The 20,753-nt window shown below is 37.9% G+C and overlaps 1 protein-coding gene across 5 annotated transcripts in view; it reads right to left on the bottom strand.

Annotated features, from left to right (window-relative positions):
- The window catches only part of LOC148940774 (CCA tRNA nucleotidyltransferase 1, mitochondrial), a 115,676-nt gene that overhangs the window by 10,554 nt on the left and 84,369 nt on the right, over positions 1 to 20,753 (bottom strand). For all 5 annotated transcript variants that reach the window (XM_089105165.1, XM_089105164.1, XM_089105168.1 and 2 more), the window contains 3 exons: positions 15,568 to 15,761; positions 7,089 to 7,207; positions 4,684 to 4,787 (listed from right to left, as the gene is read on the bottom strand). In XM_089105165.1, the coding sequence (XP_088961291.1) occupies positions 4,684 to 4,787; positions 7,089 to 7,207; positions 15,568 to 15,761 (417 nt within the window). The remainder of the gene's footprint in view (positions 1 to 4,683; positions 4,788 to 7,088; positions 7,208 to 15,567; positions 15,762 to 20,753) is intronic.

Genomic DNA, 20,753 nt, shown 5'->3' with positions numbered 1-20,753 from the left:
TCTGGCCCGATATACCAGGCAATAGGCAGAAGAGGGGAGGGTTCCCGCCGCAAGTGCCGTACGTACCCGCCGGTAGTAAATTACCTTTGAATTGCGGGGAATAGGTGAGCGGGTCCCGACACTTCCCCTGTTCCTGTGTATTGTGCCAGATTTGGCCATGACTAAAGATACATGTGGAATTTGCTCCGCAAATGTAACCAGCAAGACCGATGGCGTAGCATGCACTAAGTGCAACAAGTGGTTTCATTTCACATGCGGTAAAGTTAAATACTCTCCAGAACTAAAGTATACATACCTTTGCCCTCCATGCAAACTAAAAAATGCTGTTACTGTTGCGTCTCCGAAAGTGACCGGAAAACCAACAAAGACGGCTACTCCCATTCCCAATTCAGCGGGATCTAGCGGGTTTTTTCGCCCCCAAGCAGGTAGTAACCTCTCCAAGTCGGCCGAAAGTCTTATTGTAATCACTAAGCCCTCGTATTTTACTCTGGCCATTATGAACTCCGGTGATAGTGAAAAATCCAAACTTGAACCAGTTTCACAACCACCAATCACACCCGCTCCTGAAGTAATAGCAGAAGAAGTAAATGAGGCTAGAAAAACGCAGAACAGTACTGACTCACCTGCCTTAGGCTTGCCTCCATCCGAATCGTTGCTAATCCCTGACCTCTCTAGGTGCATCACCTGTTACATACCAGCTGGGGGAAGCCCCTCCTTTGAATGCCATTCTTGCAAAAGATGGCAGCACGGTGCATGCGCTGCAATAGATGCAGACCTAGTACTGGCTCTGCAGAAGCCGTCGGGCCGGTACTTTTCGTTCACGTATACTAACTGCTATCAACGTCCCTGCCATACGCCTAAAGAGCTAAACCAAAGTACCCAAATCTTTCCTGATCAAGATGAATTGAGCCAAAATCCAAAGGAACAAATCAAAGAACCCTTAGTATGCCGTTCCCACCTCCGGGGAATTTGCAGAAACAGTGTGGATTGTCCCAATCCAAAGGATTGGGTCCCAAGCCAAAATCCAAAGGAACAAATCAAAGAACTCTTAGTATGCCGTTTCCACCTCAGGGAATTTGCCGAAACAGTGCGGATTGTCCCTTTCTACACATCTGCACAGATTTCTATTGGGGAAAATGTGGCAACGATCAATGTATATTGGTACACAAAGAACCTTGCCGAAAGTTCTCATGTGGTCTTTGCTTCGTGAATGACTGTCCTAAGTGCACCTGCCAGCTAAATGTCGCCTGCATGGGGCAATAAAAACGCACCAAAAGCAGTCAAAAAACGGGTTCCCTGCAAAATCCGTAGTTGGGAAACAAGATATCAGAACAGGAGATCGTTTACTGAGAATTGTCCCCTTAATGCAGTTGAAACTCACACCTCCGAGGAAAGACAACAGCATACATCCTATAGCTCCCCCGCCCCCTCCCGACGACCGGGGCTACCAGCACCCCCAATAAGATGGCAAGCTATACCATACGGGCCCGTACCAGATATCACACTAACTATCCTGCCAGCACACCAAATTATTAACCCCCCTTTTCCAACGAGGAACAGATTTTCACAATTCATCGAGTCGCTAGTCTAATAAACTCCAATCTCGATTTCCACTGCTCAATCCCATCACCAATAAAACAACCTTTACTTCAAGAAACAACTGCCACCCCCTTACAAAAAACAAAAAGGTCACCATCAACAAGAGAAAATACCTGTTGCAACCTTAAAATACAACCCCAAGTATACTCAGCGCTCAGCTCAAATGGATGCCCAAAGACACCGAACTCTACACGGTACGACAAAGGATTGTAATCACACAAAGCAGAAGTATTCATTTCCCAAAATCCTGCTCGCAAACGTCCGCTCTCTTGGGAATAAAGTTGAAGAGCTGGAAACCACCCTCATACAAAATGACATTGAAGTGGCTTGCTTGTGCGAAACTTGGTCCGCGTCTGACACATGCACGTATATTTCCGGGTACGATGTGTATCTACTGCCAAGATTAAATAAGGACGGGGTCACTATGATTCATTGTGGTGGAGTTGGGTTTCTTTGCAAGTCTGCGATTCCTAATCGAGCCCTAGATATGCATGTCTCTTGGAAGCCTGAGCAGTATCGTCTGTGGCTTTCGATAAGACCCCGATACCTGTCAAAAAAAATATCTTCAATAATTTTTGGTGTAGTCTGCTACTCACTAAAAGCATCGTTCCGAAAGAAAGTCGTACTCTACCTAGAGCATTCGGTTGACTACATAGGATCCCAATACCCATACACTGCCATTCAGATCCTGGGCGACTTTAATGATTTAAAGGCTAGCTGGCTCTCAAGTTCACTCGCACTTACGCAAGTTTTTGAAGTCCCAACACGCGAGGAAAAAGTACTAGACCTTATCTTTACCAATATTGAGGAGTTCTATAGCCCCCCCTACACTCTCCCCGCTATCGGTATAAGTGACGACCTTACTGTAATATGGAAGCCTAGCAGAAAACCCCCTGATAGATCCCTGTCAGTGGTGAAGTACCGCCCACGAACTCAAGAACCAATCCAAATTTACCGAGAGTGGCTAGCTAGGAAAAACTGGTCAAAAGTCCTTACTATGAAGAACGGCAACAATATGATGCAAGAAGTCACTGCTCAGCTTTTCCATGAATATAAAGTAATATTTCCCTAAAAGACAATTCTGGTCAAGTCACAAAATAAGCCGTGGGTGACTAAAGAGATTAAGGATCTAATCAAATCGAGAAATGAGCTCTATAAGTTGGAATATCAAGATGAGGCTAAAAAAATGCGGAATGTCATATGTCTCAAAATAAAGAAATCTAAAAAGGAATTTGGTGCTCAAGTGGTTAACAAGCTTTGGAAGTCTAACCCCTCTAAATTCCACCAGAAGGTCTAGGAGATTATGGGACGGACTCGAAAGCAGCTGACAATCGACGGCTCTGATGGTGAACCACGGCGCGCTGATATGATCAACACACATTTTTCAAATATTTGTCGCACACACCCACCTCTTGACGAGCTACCTGAAAATGGACCCATTGAACAAATTCCGATCATTCGCCCCCATGAAGTATGCGAGAAGCTCAAACGCCTGGACCCCAGGAAGAGTAATTACCCTCTAGAAATTCCTATTGAGTTGATAGCTCATTGCTCTGAGGAGCTTAGTCCTATTTTGGCTGCCTGTTTCAATCAATTTCTAATACATGGTACATTCCCGGATTGCTTCAAGACAACCTATATAACTCCCATTCCAAAAATAAAAAAACCCCTCTCACCTAACGATTTGCGCCCGATTTAAAAAATCCCGTGTCTTTCCAAAGTGTTTGAAGGCTTTATCTGTGAATATTTATATGGAGATATTGAAGCTAATTTAGACCCTCGGCCCTTTGGTTTCAGGCCTGGACATAATACTACCCACTATCTCGTATGTCTTCTTGACGATCTGATGAAACATCTCGAAAATGAAGAGTCATACGCAGAAATATTTCTCAGCGATATAGTAAAGGCGTTTGACAGCATCCAACACCTGATAGCTATTAACCGAACTAAAGAAATAAGTGCTCGACAGTTTCTTGTGAGAATGGTTGCAAGCTTCCAGCACAATCGAAACCAATGTGTTTCACTCACGCAGGATGAAGCATCCGAATTCCAAGAAATATGGTGCGGAGCACCCTAAGGGACAAAATTAGGACCACTGATCTTTTTTATTGTTTTTAACCATGTCCTAGCACAAATACAAAGTCGCTACAAGTTTGCTGACGACCTGTCAAGCATATCATTCCGCGCCTTAGCGAGCCTAGCAGAGGAAATCACCACATCATCAATATTTTCCCAGCTAAAGCATAATCTTGAAGATGTAATGCTTACAGTTAGTGAAACCAAAAGCCATATTCTACGTGTTAGCTTTTTAAAATCTGCAATTCCGTCCCAAGAAGACACTGGACTTACAACTAAGGATGAAATAAAAATCCTAGGAATAATTTTCAAAAGGAACCTGAAATGGGATCCAAATATACAGTCTATCCTCCAAAAGGCTTCCCTATGCCTAAAATCCTTTGCTTGCCTAACGCGGTTCAATATCCAAATTTCCATTATGCGCAGTCTATACTGTATGTATGTCCGATCGCAAACCGAGTATGCTTGTCCCGTTTGGCACCCAGGTCTAACGGCTATCCAAACCGACAAGCTTGAAAATATTCAGAAGCAGGCGTGCCAAATAATGCTTGGGGCAAATTATACATCCTATGAGGACAGCCTGCAGAAACTGAGGCTTCAGAAACTATCTGAAAGGTGCCACGATCTCCCGATGCGTTTCGGAAAAAAAATACCTAAGCTCTGATGTCCATCGCAAAATATTACCGGATTTCCAGGAATCACGGATCAGTCGGCCAAAAACACGTAGAGGAGCCCTCATTTCGTCGTGCCAATTCCTTTGTCCCCCACCCCGAAAGGCATCAAAAAGGTACCTATCATCGTTTGTTCCATACTTCGTGAACCATTATAATGAGGAACTAGTTGAAAAGGAAATCTATAAAAAGTTGTGAAAAAGTTTATTTATTTTTATATTTAATTATCTGATCTCATGTGTTATATTTTCTTGTTGTTTGACGTCCGCTACTAGCTATAAGCTATTATGGAAATAAAGAGTTATTATTATTATTATAAGAGAAAATTTACGGGTACCTGAGTGGGTTGACATCAAGATTGTCTTCTCTATTTTCAATGAGGAACATCGCCAAATCACGCTCAAATGCTGAAAGCTTCAAACGTCTGTGAAAATTGTCCACCTTTAATGAAATATGTTATTTGCGACAAAAAACAAATAAGAGAATCAAAATTTAATAAGAAACTCTGTTAAATTTTTTTAGAAATTTTCCTTAGAAAATTAGAGAAACAGTCTGACATGCTTTTGTCAGTCGCCTTTATCAATTTATCTATCCTTTCCTTTGAATATATCTCAATGTTTTCTTCTACTTCCCAAAACGTTCTTTGAATGAATTTTAAAACCTGGTTTGTCATGAATATTCAACCAGCCGCTGGGCTTCCCGAGAAATCAACTTTTTTTTTTTTTTTTGAATAAAAAGCATTAGAGAAATAATTTTAAAGCTTAAATTTTTTTAAAATCAATTAAAAATTATTATTATTAAAAATAAACGTCCATTAAAAATTATTTAATCCCAATTATGCAGCAACTTACTGAGTTCTAATTAATCGTTTCTGTGTATATGATTTGCTAGTATTGTTTCCTCATCTTCAAGTTGAGGACAAAAGCAGTATCTATAACTGACTGCCTAAAAATGAAAAATATATTACTAATTTAATAGATTAATTTTAATAGATAGAATTCATCTAATGCTCCCTGAAGTATTGGCTGTGTGCAAAGGGAAAAACTTTCTCTTTTTAGCAAAGAGAGTAACTAATCTAGCAAAAACAAATTAAGTAAAAACAACGCTCAAAGATTTTATTACATTTACCTAAATTAAATTATAACAAAAATGGAATTTCATTCCTCTGATACATTATTCAAATGGAATATCTTCTTCTAAAAAAGTAAGAATAAGAACTAAGCTAACGGATAAAAATATGCAAAACCAACACACAGTCACTTTAATAGGGATTAGCAAAATTAAAATATGAGAAAAATTGAATGTCCCAAATTCAAATGATTCATTAATGTTAGAATGCTTAAAATAACTAACACAAACGATTAAATCGTGTTATTTTTTATCTTATGGATTATGCGCATACGTATTTTAAACTTTAAATTTTTTCCGTTACCTTTCTTATTCTACCCGTGATATCCTTTTGCAGTTCCTTTGTATTATTTAAATCCTTTCCCTATTTTCCTCTGCAACAAATTTCATGATTGGTCTTCTTCTAAGCTTCCACTTTAGAAACTGATGATTGAACATAGTTTCAAATAGTAAACAATTGATATTTATCAGTCTTATATCATCACCAAGATCCGATAGAAAAATACAGCTGGTAACAAAGTTACAGTAAAAAATATTAAGAATGTTCTACTTCGACAGCATTTGCGCCTTTAACACCTTAAGCAAGTCTATTTCCTTTGTTTTGTTTACATCTCACTTTTCGGCTTTACATTTTTTTTTTCGAGCTGGAAAAAGGGTGTAGCCTACAGAAGAATAGAACTTTAAAAAAAGAAGATGCTAAGGTATATTCTGGGTCTACCAGAAATATTCTATACACTATTTGGAATGCTAATAATATATACAAAATCAGATATTGATGTGACATTGATGCTTCAAAAGCAGACATTCATGGGAAAAAGAGAGACGCGAAAGAAGAAAAATAAAATATAAAGATAACTCTGGAAATACGATGAAAAAAGGACAAAGTCTATATTATATATGGTACAGAACTTAACTATATACTTTACATTCTGAATTACTATTAGGCCCGGAGAAACAACATAATCTTAATTTATTTCTTAAATGTGTAATTCAAAACATTTTCAATTCAAGAAAGGCTAGCTTTACCTACTTTTTATGAAATTTATTTTGTCTTCTTATTAACTTGCTACTTACCACACACCATCGACTAAAACATATTCATGGAACGTAAACAAATGTGTTGAGACATAGGTAATACTCTTAGGATTATATCTACTTTCAGATGAATCTTGTTTTTTCTTCTTTCCAACCTTTCAATCATTTCTGAGTGATGTAGTGAAGACTTCAATACCTTCGTCAATATCAGATATTTCACAACAACTGTAAATTGACTCGTATAGTGTTCGACTTCAAACCCCATTTCAATCAATTAGAGTACCAAAGGAGAAGGCATAAGCTATGGCGAGACCTCTAGCTTTAATAATCCCTTGACTTAACTTTAAATCTTTTTTGGCAAAAAATATTTTTCGAGTTTTCCTAAATTTGAAAAATCGACAACGAATTCTACTCAGGAATAATGACAATCAATTTTTTCATTAATCTTGTTCATTGTTCTTTATTCCAAATTTTTGAAATTTGATCTCTCGGGCAATACGAAACATCCAGGAACCAAATACCTCATAGCAAGTTCGATTTGGTAGTCAAACTGAATTTTGAATTGAATAAATTACTCACATCTGTTGTATGATTCATAAGGGATGCCACGAGCGTTATTGGATGAAGGTCTAAACCATTATTCTCACTTCTTGTTGTAACGATTTCAAATTCCTTTACATTCGGGGATTTCGGAAAGCCTAAAATAATGACCGAATTAGTTATATTCAATTACAATCTTACCACCGACCTAGTAGTGAGCGCTTGCATTAATCTTTGCGAAGGCTGGGGCAAATTCTACCAGAATTCCCGCAGCAAGAATTCTTCAAACATTTCGGCAGTAAGAGTTGCTGTCTCACGGTTGCTTTCACTTGGTCTTGACAAATTTCAAAGGGAAAGTATTACAAGCATTCATTCCTAAGCCGCCGCCAAAATTGGACAGGAATACCACTAATTGATGAAATTCAATTGTATATTTCTTGAGACTCTATGTCTAAGCATTGGATTACCTCTTGTGTTTTGACGTTTACATGGTGATTTTATAAAATATTGACTAACTCTATAATTGAAAAATACAAAAAAAAACTGAAATTTTTTTTATAGGTAAGGCCAACTAAGTTCGTGCTGAAACATAGTTCTGGACATTATTCAAACTTAAACACATAAATAAACGCAGACAAAAACAAACAAGTCTTTTTTCCCGGTGGATTATAGGCAAAATAGTATCAGAACGAGCAATGTAACTTGGGTAACGAGCAATATGCTTAATAAATTAAGCTTCTCAGCAGGTCAAAAACCCTCACAAGAAAACTACTCCGGGTCAAACAACAAGTTAAGTAGATACAATATCGTTTAACGAAGACACATCACTAAACCTGAAATATTCCAGTCGGGGAATAAATTTCAACGAAAAAGAAAATAAACACCTCCTCATCCGAAAATAAAAAAGAATACAACAAAATTTCGAATACTTACAAGCAAACAAAAGTGTAGAATTCGGGCAAAGCCAAAATAGCAATAAAAGGAAAAAACCGAAAATCATCAAATATGACACACAAAATTACAAATTCCCGACATCCCGAGCTTGAACTTTAAAAACGAAAACCTGAAATAAAATCAGCTTTTCATATGTAAACCTAAAATGATTTATTGCCTTATTGCATAGTTAGTTAATTTGCTTTGACAACATTGAGTGGTTCAGCAGCCTTTGGTCGGCTTCACTGATGATTCTGCTGAGGGGATAGCACTTTGGTTTTGTTTCTTCGCCAATAGCAAAACCTGGAGATTATTGAACCCTTCCTCCGATTTGGTTTAAATATCTGATACACTTTTTCTTAAGGATCTTTGTGTTTATATTACTGGAGATGAATATTAGACTGCGTTTTAATTACCATTTAGTAGGGAAAATACATACCAATTTCAGCATAATTGGATTTTGATAAAATTTCTGGCGCCCTCTCTAAAGAAAAAAATCTTTTTGTTTTATTTTATTACGACACAGTCTCTAATCTAAACACCACAATAGCAGACAGGATCTGAAAAAAAATCCGGGAAATATACGCCAAAACGAAAATCTTAGGGATTCATATTTACGACGATAGCAATTACTACATTTGAAAAGACCGTTGAATGGCGGATCAAAAGGTCTTCCAGCTAGCGAAATAATCAATGCTTTGAGGTATTTACCGGAGTTATATAATCTTATAAAGTAGTTGAAGAAGAATAGCGAAACTCTCAGTAATGGATCAAGCATACTGGTGCGAAATTGTTATTTGTTTAAGTAAACTTGATTAGCATTGTGAATTTTTTTCTTTGTTGCTGATGTTATCAGAGGCAACGGTCTGGCGTTGCCAATAGCAAAGAGCCATAATGTTTCAATGTATAGCCGGTGCATTAGGCAAGGAGGCCTGGTGTAGCGGCTTCTAAGTGCTGTTTCTGAGAGGTTCTTTGGGGGTTTTGAATGGTTTATGGCACGAATAAGAGCAAGACATTTAGATTGTATTTATTCAGGTGATTTTAATTTTAACATATTACATCATAATAATGTGAATCTTTATTTTTTTTTTTCGATAGTTTCGTCCTTCATGCTGGAATTCCAACTAGATTAATTGAGCATTTGACAACTTTAATTGATATTTTTTGCACCTGGAAGTTCAATTCCTAAACGTTTTTATGATGCGGCGATTGTGCCGGAATCTGATCATCTCCCTACAATTTGTTCAGTTAAGTCCTTGAGCAAAGAGAAGTCTCAAAGTCGAGAGGCGATGAAAATAGGGGAACTTAAGCCGCCCAGTTTGAGACGACTTGAGGAGACTGATTCTTGTTGCCCGATAAAACTGGGAAGAAAAGGAAAAAGGAGCCTAGAAACCCATAGAATAAAACTGCAATAACAGAAAATATTGAAGAAAGAAACAAGCTTTATCATTTTTACGTGGAATCTAATATACGAGAAAAAAAAGAAGAAAATGTTCAAGCGAACAAGGAACAGGGTGAATTCTCCTTCGGAGACCCTGTATCCAAAATAATTATTCTGATAAGTTTAGTAAAAACTCTGGTGATATGACAAATTATTACCAATATATTGAAGGTATACTTAAAAATTATAAAGTTAATGAAATTTCGGTTAAGGGGAAATGAGTGGATGAACCAAAGCATGTTGCAGGTGAGTTTAGTAATTATTTTTCAAATATTGGTACTTCTAGTAAAAAGGCCATTGCTCAGTCTAGTGATGTGAATATGAGTGAAGGATTTCATTGATAAAAGAGGTCTGGAAACGCAATGGTTATTGAGCCTTGTGCTATGTTGAAACTTAAAAATTTTATTAAGAGAATTCAGTCGAACTCTGCTAGAACAGATGGCCTAAACCTTAAAGCTTTTAAAGCAGTTGCATGCTATTTATTACTTTGTGTTTTAATTGGATTAATATTTCAATGGAGAAGGGCCAATTTCCAGATATTCTGAAGCGGGCTCATCTTATTTTTACTCTACGCACGATGCTGAAGGAATCTAATGAATGGAGACAACGCAAGTACATACTCTTCGTGGACTTCGAGAAAGCATTTGATTCAGTGGATCGTCAAATCCTGTGGAGAGTCTTACGTTCCTACGGCACTCCCGAGAAGCTAGTCCGTCTAATAGTTGCCATGTACGAAGAGACAGAAAGCTGTGTTAAAACCTCTGATGGCAACATGCACCACATCAAAGGGGCTGACTGGCACCAAGCAAGCCTGTGTTCTGTCACCTTTTCTCTTCTTCCTGGTTGTAGACTACATTTTTGGACAGATAAATGGAAATGGAATCCGAATTGCAGCAAATCTTCTCTAGGACGCCGACTATGCCAATGATCTTGGGCTCATTAAAGCCAACAAGCAAAAGCTTCAGGAATTCCTGAACAACCTCACGAAGAAAGCTGAACGGTTCGGATTACACATCGAAGCTCCAAAGACTAAAGCTATATCAATTAGCAGTTTACCCATGGGAATCCAACTAGGAGTAAAGACATCGAACAAGTGACAGACTTCAAGTATTTAGGTAGTACAGTAACTTCCAGTGGCGATTCTGAAAAGAATTACACACCAGAATAGCACTAGCTATGAATGCCTAAAGCCAACCGCGGAACAGGAGAAACGTCTTACCGCCTTAGAGAATAACTATTTTCGCCGGATCCTAAGGGTCGGGCAACGGTGAGATTCGTACTCGCAAATTCCAACCAGACATCGCCTCCGTTCTGAGGCAACAAATATGGCGATACCTCGGACATAACCTCCGTATGCAAGATCATTAACTTCCCAAAATTCTCCTTCACTGGCCACCGGAAGGCACCCGTAACCGTGAAAGACCAAAGAACACGCTCCTTAGACCGTACAATAGTGATAGAAGAGCCCTCCAGACGAGTCTCATCACAGAGTGGGAGGACATCTACGCAGCAGCCAACTTGACGTGATATTGAGGCTCCTCAATGACGCCCTGCGCGCCTCTAGAGGCACTGGAGGAACTAGGGTCTATGGTAAGATCTAAAGCAGGCAAGAGTCACATTACTGCATAAAGGTGGAAATAGGCAAGAGATGATTGATTGGAGACCAATATGAATCCTACCATCATTTTCAAAATTTTTGGAGAAAGCTATGCACAAGCATATATACAGATATCTTGAGTCATTGAACCTACTATGCAATACTCAGTTTGGATTTAGAAAAGGCCATTCTACAAGTCATGCAATGTATCACTTGGTGACAATATCAATGGTGCATTTGAAAGTGGAAAGATTCCGTTAACATTTTTATCGATTTTACAAAGGCAGGTTGAGAGGCATGTTCAGAAGCAATCGGGTGGCAACCATCGACTCTCCCACTTGCCTTATTTAGATGACACTCCAAAACACTGATCGATATTTTGAAAAAAAAGAAAAAAAACGTTCAAAACAGTCAAAAAGTCTAATAATTCCTCTAGTAATGCCAAGCCCAACAGAGCCACCGGAAAAAGGGTAGTAAATTATGCAATTTGTCCATTCTTTTCACACAGGACTTGTCACTGAGAAAGGTGAGTATTTGATTCTGGATGTGCCCGGAAAAGAAAGTATACTAAGGTGAAACTTCGGGGTATGTAAAGGAGGATACTAAACTAGATCAAAAGATACCGTGTGTATACAGGCTCACAAAAAACATCTGCAATATATTAGGCACGGCTAAGGATATCCACTTAAAAATTTTAGGGACTATTGAGGGGGTTGTTGAACTAACTCTAAAAACGCTGTGTGCATCCAGGTTGTCAAAATGACCATAATATGGAAATATACTCACACAACTTACTGAGACAACTTACGACTGCTTGCGACTGTGACCACTTCTACTAGTGACTAATTTCAGGAACTGTTGAGGGGGATGTTGAACAAAATCAAAACACACTATATGCCTTCTGGTTTAAAAAAGGGCGCATTAGTAATATCTCAGGAACGGCGAAAGATATTAATTTGAAACTTTCAGAGAACGTTGAGAAGTGTTTGGAGGGCAAAGGACCACCATTTTCCTTCTTCGATACCCTCCCCCTCAATACTGATAAAAAAAATTAAATAGCCCTTTTGGTCAAAATAGTCAAAAGATCCAATATTTATGCCTCTGGGCATCCCATTTTCCCCGAGAAAAGGGTTGTAAATTATATAATTTGCCCATTTTTTACATACATGATTTATCATTGGGAAAGAGGGGAACGTTTGATCCTGGTGTGTCAAAAAGGCTAAGGGTATTAAGGTAAGACCTGAGGGAATATTGAGGAGGATGTCAAACGAAACCAAAGAACATTATGTGCGTCCAGGTTATCAAAATGTTGCATCTGCAATATCTTAGGAACAGCTAAGTGTGTTAACATGGAGCTTTCAGAAACACTAATGCTGCTACTACTATGACTGTAACTGCGACTACTTGGGACTGTAACAACTTGCGACTCCACATACTAATTGTGACTACGACAGAGACTAAGGCTATTTTCGTTTGTGAATGTGATTACATACGACTACGACTATTTGGGAATGCGACAGCTTGCGACCGTGACTACTAACAACTATGAAACCGTGCAACTGCGACTACTTGTGACTGCAACAACTCATGGCTGCCGCTGCAACCATTTGCGACTGCAAACACGAATACGACTAGACTGCTACTACTTGCAACCGCGACTGCGACTACCGGTGACAATGAGAGCAAAAACTTATAACTGCGAATGTGACAACTCGTGACTGCTACTACTACTGCAATTGCGACTATAAATACTACTGCAAGTTCTAATACTACAACTAGAACTAGTGAACCAGATCAAAAGAGTTTAAGTGCATCCTGCTTGTCACAATTGACATAGTAAATCTAGGTTGCCAAAAGGCTTATCTGCAATTACATCGCAAAAAGCTAAGATTTTAAGTTGAAAATTTCAGAAAATATTGAGCGGGGTGTTGCATTAAATTTAAAGAAGCTAGGTGCCTCCAAGTTGTCCAAAGGGCGTATTTAGGCGTATCTATATTGATATCAGGAACAGCTCCGTGTATTAAATTGAAACTTTCAGGGATTGCTAAAGAGGATGTTAAACGTTATCAATAAACACTATATGCATCCAGATTCGGTAACCACGGAGTGGGCTTTATGATTGGCCACCGTGTATAAAAGGCTCTTCTTGCATGGGATCCAGTGAACTCTAGAATAACCAGACTACGATTGAAACGAAGAATATCCAAAGGAAGACAATCTCTATCACTGCTGTCTACGCACCAACGAGAGTGGCAACTAATCCTGATATGGACTCCTTCTATACTGATCTGGAGATTATAATGCACTAATGCCCCCGTGTTGGCCCAACAGACCCAATGGATTGCGGTATTGTTGGTCGTTTCACTTAAGACAGTGATGCTCCAATGGGGATAGACTACTGTAGTTGGCGAGATCCCATAGCCTTACTTGGAGGAAATTGAGTGTGAGGAAGAGACAATCCCCAAAAAGGAAGTTCGACGTGGAGAAACTGAAAATTCAATTAGTGAAAGAAAACTTCCGCCTGAAGTTTTATGAACTTCGGCAGGCTTACGAACTGACGGAACCAGGTCACAAGCCTGACAGACTGTAATGAAGACCCTACAACCCTATGGAAACAATTCTGGGACGCCACTGAAAAGGCGGCTCCTAAAGTTATCGGCTATGCTCCTGCAAAGCTGAGAAAAAATTATCTTTCAGAGAAAACTATCAGGCTAATTTAGGCTAGAAGACAGACGTCAAACGCATCAACCGCAATAAAAAGGCATTATGTAAACAGATTAAAATCAACTTACGTCGGGATCACCAGCAATTTCTGGGATGAGGTTGCTTTTTATATGGAAAAAGACCCTATATTTCTTACTATATTACGGATATTTTTAAACTACGATGCGAATATCTTACGTTAGTATATAAGTTGCATATTTGCCAGAAACCTTCACTTCAGACTTGTCTCCGAAATATAACTAAAAAATTCGTACCAAATGAAGTGAATTCAAATTGTATAAACACACCCTACAATACTTTATTTTTCTATTGTGAAAGCCATTCCAAAGCATATTATGTATTTAAAAATAATATATTGTTTTGTGTTTCAACAAAGCGCTAGTTTGTCCAATTCTACGAGTGTAGGGAAATACCATGAGTTGGTTTATTTGAGCTACTTTCATATATTACGTTGCATATTGTACGAAGCAACAACTTTTAATTATCATAAGAATAACGACAGTTTCACTTTCTTTGTTTTTCGTGGCCACGTGACGACAAATGTATTTGGAAACTGTGTTGAACCGGGGATCGAACGGTTGAACCCTTTTGTTATTATAACGTTTAGTCCAGCTGAGATTGTTCACAAGACTGTTACCAACTTGTGTATAGCTTATAGTTAAAGAAAGAAAGAAATATAAAAGAAAGAAAAGAAAGCACCATCCTTAGAAAAACCACAAAACCAATCATTATCGAACAATAAGATATAAAAAGGTCTTAACATGATTCCCCATGTATTTTCCTCATTCTGGAATTAAAAAAAAAGTTAGCGAAGACTCGTCTTTGAATGAACGCGAGAAATTTATGACTTCAGCTTCTTTTTTTTTTTTTTTTTTTTTTTTTTTTTAAACCCACCTCCTCTCCTCTCAGTGGTACTAACTTCTTTATTTCCGAAACTGATAACTACATTTATGTACCACCTACACTAAAAAAAAAATAAAAAAAAACCTAAAATTTTTTTTAACTTTACATTATCATAACAATTAAACTATAAATTTGAGCAGTTAATACTTTACAGATTTCATTTGAGGGCATTCTACAACCAATTAACAAATATTGATACAACATCTGCCTAGCCGCTTTGCAGGGTGCCCTTCCGGTATAGGGAACCCCTTCCACGGTGGCACCAACGACCAAAGTCCAAGAAAATACTTTAATTTGCCTCCAAAATCCCTCTGTTTACCTTATAATCCCATCCACCCAAATTACTCTCTCTCTTACCTCAAAAACGCCCAAATAAAAAACTTTGTCTGAACATCATCTTACACATACATACCCACAACAATTAGACAAATTTTTTCATTTTTATTTTTTTCCATTATTTCCTCATTTTCTAAAAACCCTTTTCAACCGCTCAAATTCAAAAAAAAAAAAAAAAAATAAAAAAAATATATATATAAAACATAATTTAGTAAATGTTCATTTCAAAATGTTTCTCAAATCTATTACTTATTCTCAATAAATCTACTTCTTTATCCAAAAACTTTTTAAAAATATCGATATTTATTTTTTCCTTCCTTTTTCTTCTACTCCATACATACCGGCATAAATTTCCTACTATAAAACACACCACATTTTTCTTTTTATCCTCCATTTTTTCCCTTATATCTAACTTTATAATCCTTTTTTTCTTTTAAAGCTCCATTTCTTTTAAAGATAGTCTAATGTAAACTTTGAAGCCTCTGAATTTGTCTCCATTAAAATCTGTCGGAAAGTCTCCTATATAGAAATTTGTTACAATCCACTTTTGGCTTCAACTGTACAGTCTTGCTAGCAACACTTACCTAAGTATACAGCTACGCCATCTTCAATAATTCTACGGACTAATTGAACCTTAAACCTTCCAGACAGTATTTTACGAAGCTCTACCCAAATACGTTCACCGGAAATTGCTTCTAAACCTTCAGCATTCTCTTGAATAGCTTTAATAGTTTCCGAATCATGAGAATTTTCGCAGTGTGCAAATCTTCCATAAAATCTGAAACAACAAGATGAGTGGTTTAATACCTTGGTTTATTTACTACGATACAAATATCTACCGTATCTACAACTCCTAAAAAAACTCGTGACGACATTAAGTCACCCCAAAATTTCACAAAGGCCCTCCCCCAAACAGTCAACCCTCTTTAAACCTCCAACAAAATCATCAAGATTTTTAGGTCATTTCTATGATGTCATCCCAAGACCATCTAGAGGCGTCTTGATTTTCTTTTCTATTTAAAAACAATATTTTAAGGATTCAGTTTTTGAATATAACAAGGACATGGTTAAGCCGTTTAACTCGTTTAGGATGAACATAAATATTGAAAGGGCTCGAATTATTTTGTTCGTAGAGTAGCGTTTGCTTATTGCATCGCCTTTATCTAAAGTTACAGTCAAATAATTTTTTTAAACACAGCGTCTAGAATATCCTTTTCTTCTTCCTTTAGCATCCGTTCATCTAAATAGAACTTAGCTTTACCGCAGAGATGAGACAGGTTTAAGGAGTCAAAAATACGGATTCTAGAGATTTAAAAAAAAAACAACAGAAAAATGGACCTTTAAAAACCTTCAAAGGGATCAACAAGGACCTGAATCACCTTTTCTACTTTGAAAATGACACGAACAATATCATGCTTGAAATTTATACTGATAGTTTCAAAATCTGAAATCAGGACGGTCAAAAATAGTTGCATGTAGCAAAACTAAAATAACAAAAGAACAAAACTCAAAATAGTACCAGCATGCAAACAAAAACTTCTTGCTGATAAAAAATGTATTTTGCACTTCTTTGTTTTGATCTTCAGTAAAGCACTAATATTTAGTTTAAAGATCGTTTGGACTTAATCGTGATCATAGTTATAAATGTGCCCATTTTAACACTTATTTAAATTGTCTTATCATTCTGCATTATTCTATTGCTTTCTTAATAGTTAGTACCCATTATAGCATTCAATTGCTGTTGAACTATCATCCCGCATAATCACGCCGTTGTCAATATTGCATGAATTTCACTAATGATGAAATGCAGTATATTTAGTTTTTAATTTTTGCCCCCAGAAAGGGTTCAATTTGCCCTAGTATGTCGGATCAGATTATGATTTTGCTAAGCAGATATTTATAAACGAATAATATTTTCTTTACACCTGTTATGGTTGAATCGAACTGAAGATATTGAGTTAAATGAATTTCAAACTGGCCTAGATTTCGGATCCTGGGAGGCAGTAGAATCACTTACAACAGTGGCACTCAACTCGTCAGCCAATCGCCCCACAGCCATAGTAAAAATGTCAAGTATCGTCAGTCAAGCCTTGCTACAGCTGAAGTGATCCCACCCCAAGGCATTTATGAAGCTTTTGGCAAGTAGAACAGTTCATCTTTTTGAAAAAAAAAAATGAAAAAAAAAATGAGAAATCCAACTCAATTCGAGACCTGGCGTCTGTGTTATCATTCGATTTCCCAGTCAGAGTTGAGACATTGAAATTAGCACCATCAGGATAAACCACGCCAATTCGTTTTTTCAGCTACTCCACAGCTTATTCTAAGGTACAATAGACTTAAAACATCATTAGCTTTTTCCCTTTACATTAGCGTTTGACTTTAAGAACTTGGTTGACAACGGATCGTTTTTAGACACGTCATGAGTAAAATAGTAGTAAGATTTTAACTTGAAAATCATACATCTATTCCTTTTCTGACTGGTTAAACCTTGAAATCACGTTATTGTTTCGCAATCGTTCTGGCGATTGATGGTGGAGTGAGTACTATACTGCTGAAGAAAGTGACCAACCTAATTACTATTTACTTTGACATTATTCTCGAACAAAGTACAAGTACGAGATTATTACTCAAAGCCTATACTCCTTAGTCTAGCTCCAGAGCAGTATGATCTAATGCATAGCAATCTAATACTGAAAGCCATGAATAGATAGGGTCTAACTAGTCTCATCACTCCACCTATTCAGAAGAAGGTACCAAGAAGTGCTATTTTTGTGCCATATGGCACACTGGCTTGGTGCAGATGGGCTGAACTTATTAAAATGCCCTAAATGTAAATATAAACTTTCGAACAAATCCTTACTCTAGTCTCTGCAACAGTTCTGTGATCCGCTAAGGGCCTAGGGATAAAAAAGAGGGACAAAAAAACGGAGCTACCCACGCTAATATACGAGTATTTTGGTTTTGCAGGAGGAGGGAGGGGGCAGCAAGCTTCTGGTACAAATACAAGGGTTTTTAGACATGGCAATTCCTATAAATTCCTAGAGGAAAAAATTGTCAAACATTTGGTCCATTTTTATCAAAAAGATGTAGATGCTGTAGCCCTGAAATTATCCTACAGCCTTCAGGACACAAGTAGACTAAAAAGACTCCTTGGCTGAAGCATTGGCATTGCTTAATACTGCAATAACTAGCTTTTAGGGGCTTGAGAGTGCAAACCAATTTTCAGTCCTAGATTAATAGTTGAAAGGGATCTCAATCATTAGACCCCTTTACTCCTCAGCCTTATGGATTATGAACAGGTATTTGATTCAGCTGACAGAAAATATATTTTTGCATGGTATACCAGATAAATACAGTACATTAAATGATTAGTGGTATGGACAAGAAGAATATTGCTGCGGTTAAAATAGTAAGGGAGGTTAATAGTTGGTTCGGTGTGGAATCAAAAGCTAAGCAGCATTCTATCCTGGCTCTGTTCACATTGAGTATTTTTGTGGACATTGGCCTAAGAAACACGGCAAAGGCTATGGGAAAACATGGAATCATGACCTGATTGCAGATGACCTGAGCGTCCCAGATAAAATTTTAGTGAAATGACGAATTTTTAGAGGTTTTAAGAACTCGAAACAATGGAGGAATAAAATTACAGGGGATTAAGATTTAGTATCCCAATTGTGCATTATGAGGATTGAGACCCGATACAACCTCCACGGCGAGGCTCCTAAATTCTCCTCAACAGCGCATCAGAAGCAACGATCTAGCATTTCCCATAGTAAAGAACCATAAGGCTTCAATAAATTAATTTTTTTCAGGGCTACTTCATATTGAAGGGGTAGTCGAGAAAACTTCGGAGGGGACTCATTTGATTTGAAAGTTCTAGTGCCCTTTTAAGACTCGTAAGCGGTCGGAAGGCAGCCAGTCCTTCTCCTACGCCATTTTTATCTGCCCTCCCTCGAAGACACACGATCAAGATTCCAAGACAGCCATTTTGTTCAAAATAGTCTAAAGATCAAATAACTATGCCCCCGGGGATGACATAGCTCCCAATAGTCCCAGGGACAAGGACTGTAAGTTATGTCAGTTGCCCATTGTTTACATGTGCGGTTTGTATTGGGAAAGGGGGCATGTTTGATTCTGGTTCTCAAAAACAGCTTATGGAATTAAGTGAAACTTCCAGGAAACATTGAGGGAGATGTGAAACAACATCATATGTACAAGCTGATTGTCAAAAGGCCATATCAGCAATATCTAAGGAACGGCTAAGGGTACTAAGTTTAAGCTTTCGATACATATTGAGGGGGATGTTGAAGAGTCATCGGAGGGTAACCAGCCCCCTTGCCCTTTTTATACCCTCCATCCCTCAAAGTGATAAAAATTTTGAAAAAAAAATCGTTTTATGAAAATAGTCAAAAGGTCTAATAGCTTTGCCTAGGTAGATGCCATGCAGCCCCCCCCTTCCAAAGCCCCGCGGCAAGGATTGGAAATTACGCAATGTGCACGCTGTTTAAATGCAGGATTTATCATGGGGAAGGGGAGAAATGTTTGATCCTGGATGTGTTCAAAAAGGATGAGGGTATTATTGTGAAACTTCAGGGAATATTGATGGATGTGTTGAGCTAAAAAAAAGACAAAAAAAAACACTATGCATCCAGGTTATTAAAAAGGCGTATCTGCAATAGCTTAGGAACGGATAAGACTATTAACTTGAAACTTTCAGGGCCACAAAGGTGAAACTTCATGGAACATCAAACAAAATCAAACGACACTATGTGAATCCAGGTTATCAAAAAGACGTATATGTAATAACTTAGGAACAGCTACGGGCATTAACTTAAAACTTTCAGGGCCACTACTAATTATGAAACTCCAGCTGCAACTGCGATTGCGACTGCGCCTACTTGCAACTGTGACTACTTGTGATTTCCACTACGACTACTTGTGACTGGGAATGCGACTACCTGTGATTGCCACTACTAGTGACGACTACTGCGGCAAATTGCGACTGCAACTGCTTCTGATTACAACTGCCTGTGACTGTGACTGTCACTACTTGCGACTGCGACAACTTGCGACCGCGACTGTGACCACGGATGAACTTGCGATTGCTAATTCGAATACTTGCGATTGCCATTACTACCACTAGCACTGCTATTACTACTGCGACTGCGAATATGGCTGCAAATTATACAGCTATTTTTACAGCTACAACTAGAACTGTTGAACTAAATCAAAAGAATTTAAGTGTATCCTGCTTGTCAAAATGTGATAGTGCATCCAGGTTGTCAAAAGGGCTCATCTGCAACATCTGATGAATGCCTAAGGATATTTTAGGTAGAAAATTTGTTGAAAGTTAAAAATTTCAGGGAATGTCGAAGGAGATATTGCACTAAATAAAAATACACTAGGTGAATCCAAGTCTTCAAAAGGGCACATCTGGTAAATCTCTACTGAGATCAGGATGGGCTACGGGTTCAAGTTGAAACTTCGAGGGAATGCTATGGGGGATGTTAAACCAATCAAAGGACACCATACGCATCCAGGTTGTCAAAACGGCATATTTTCAATAATTCAAGAACTACAGGAGAATGGTATTATGTATAAACTTCCAGGAAATGTCATTCATTTGAGAAGTTGAACTAAACATAAAAACATCAAATGTATCCAAGCTGCCAATATGGCATATCTGCAATATCTCAGGAATAGTTAAGAGTGTTAAGTTAAAAAATATAGAAAACACTGTGGGAAATGTTGGACTCAATCAAAATACATA

The sequence above is a fragment of the Artemia sp. Qi Xiang Cuo genome, chromosome 19 (assembly GCF_049724085.1).
Source record: "Artemia sp. Qi Xiang Cuo chromosome 19, ASM4972408v1, whole genome shotgun sequence".
NCBI lineage: Eukaryota > Metazoa > Arthropoda > Branchiopoda > Anostraca > Artemiidae > Artemia > Artemia sp. Qi Xiang Cuo.
This window is presented reverse-complemented; position numbering and strand designations above follow the sequence as displayed.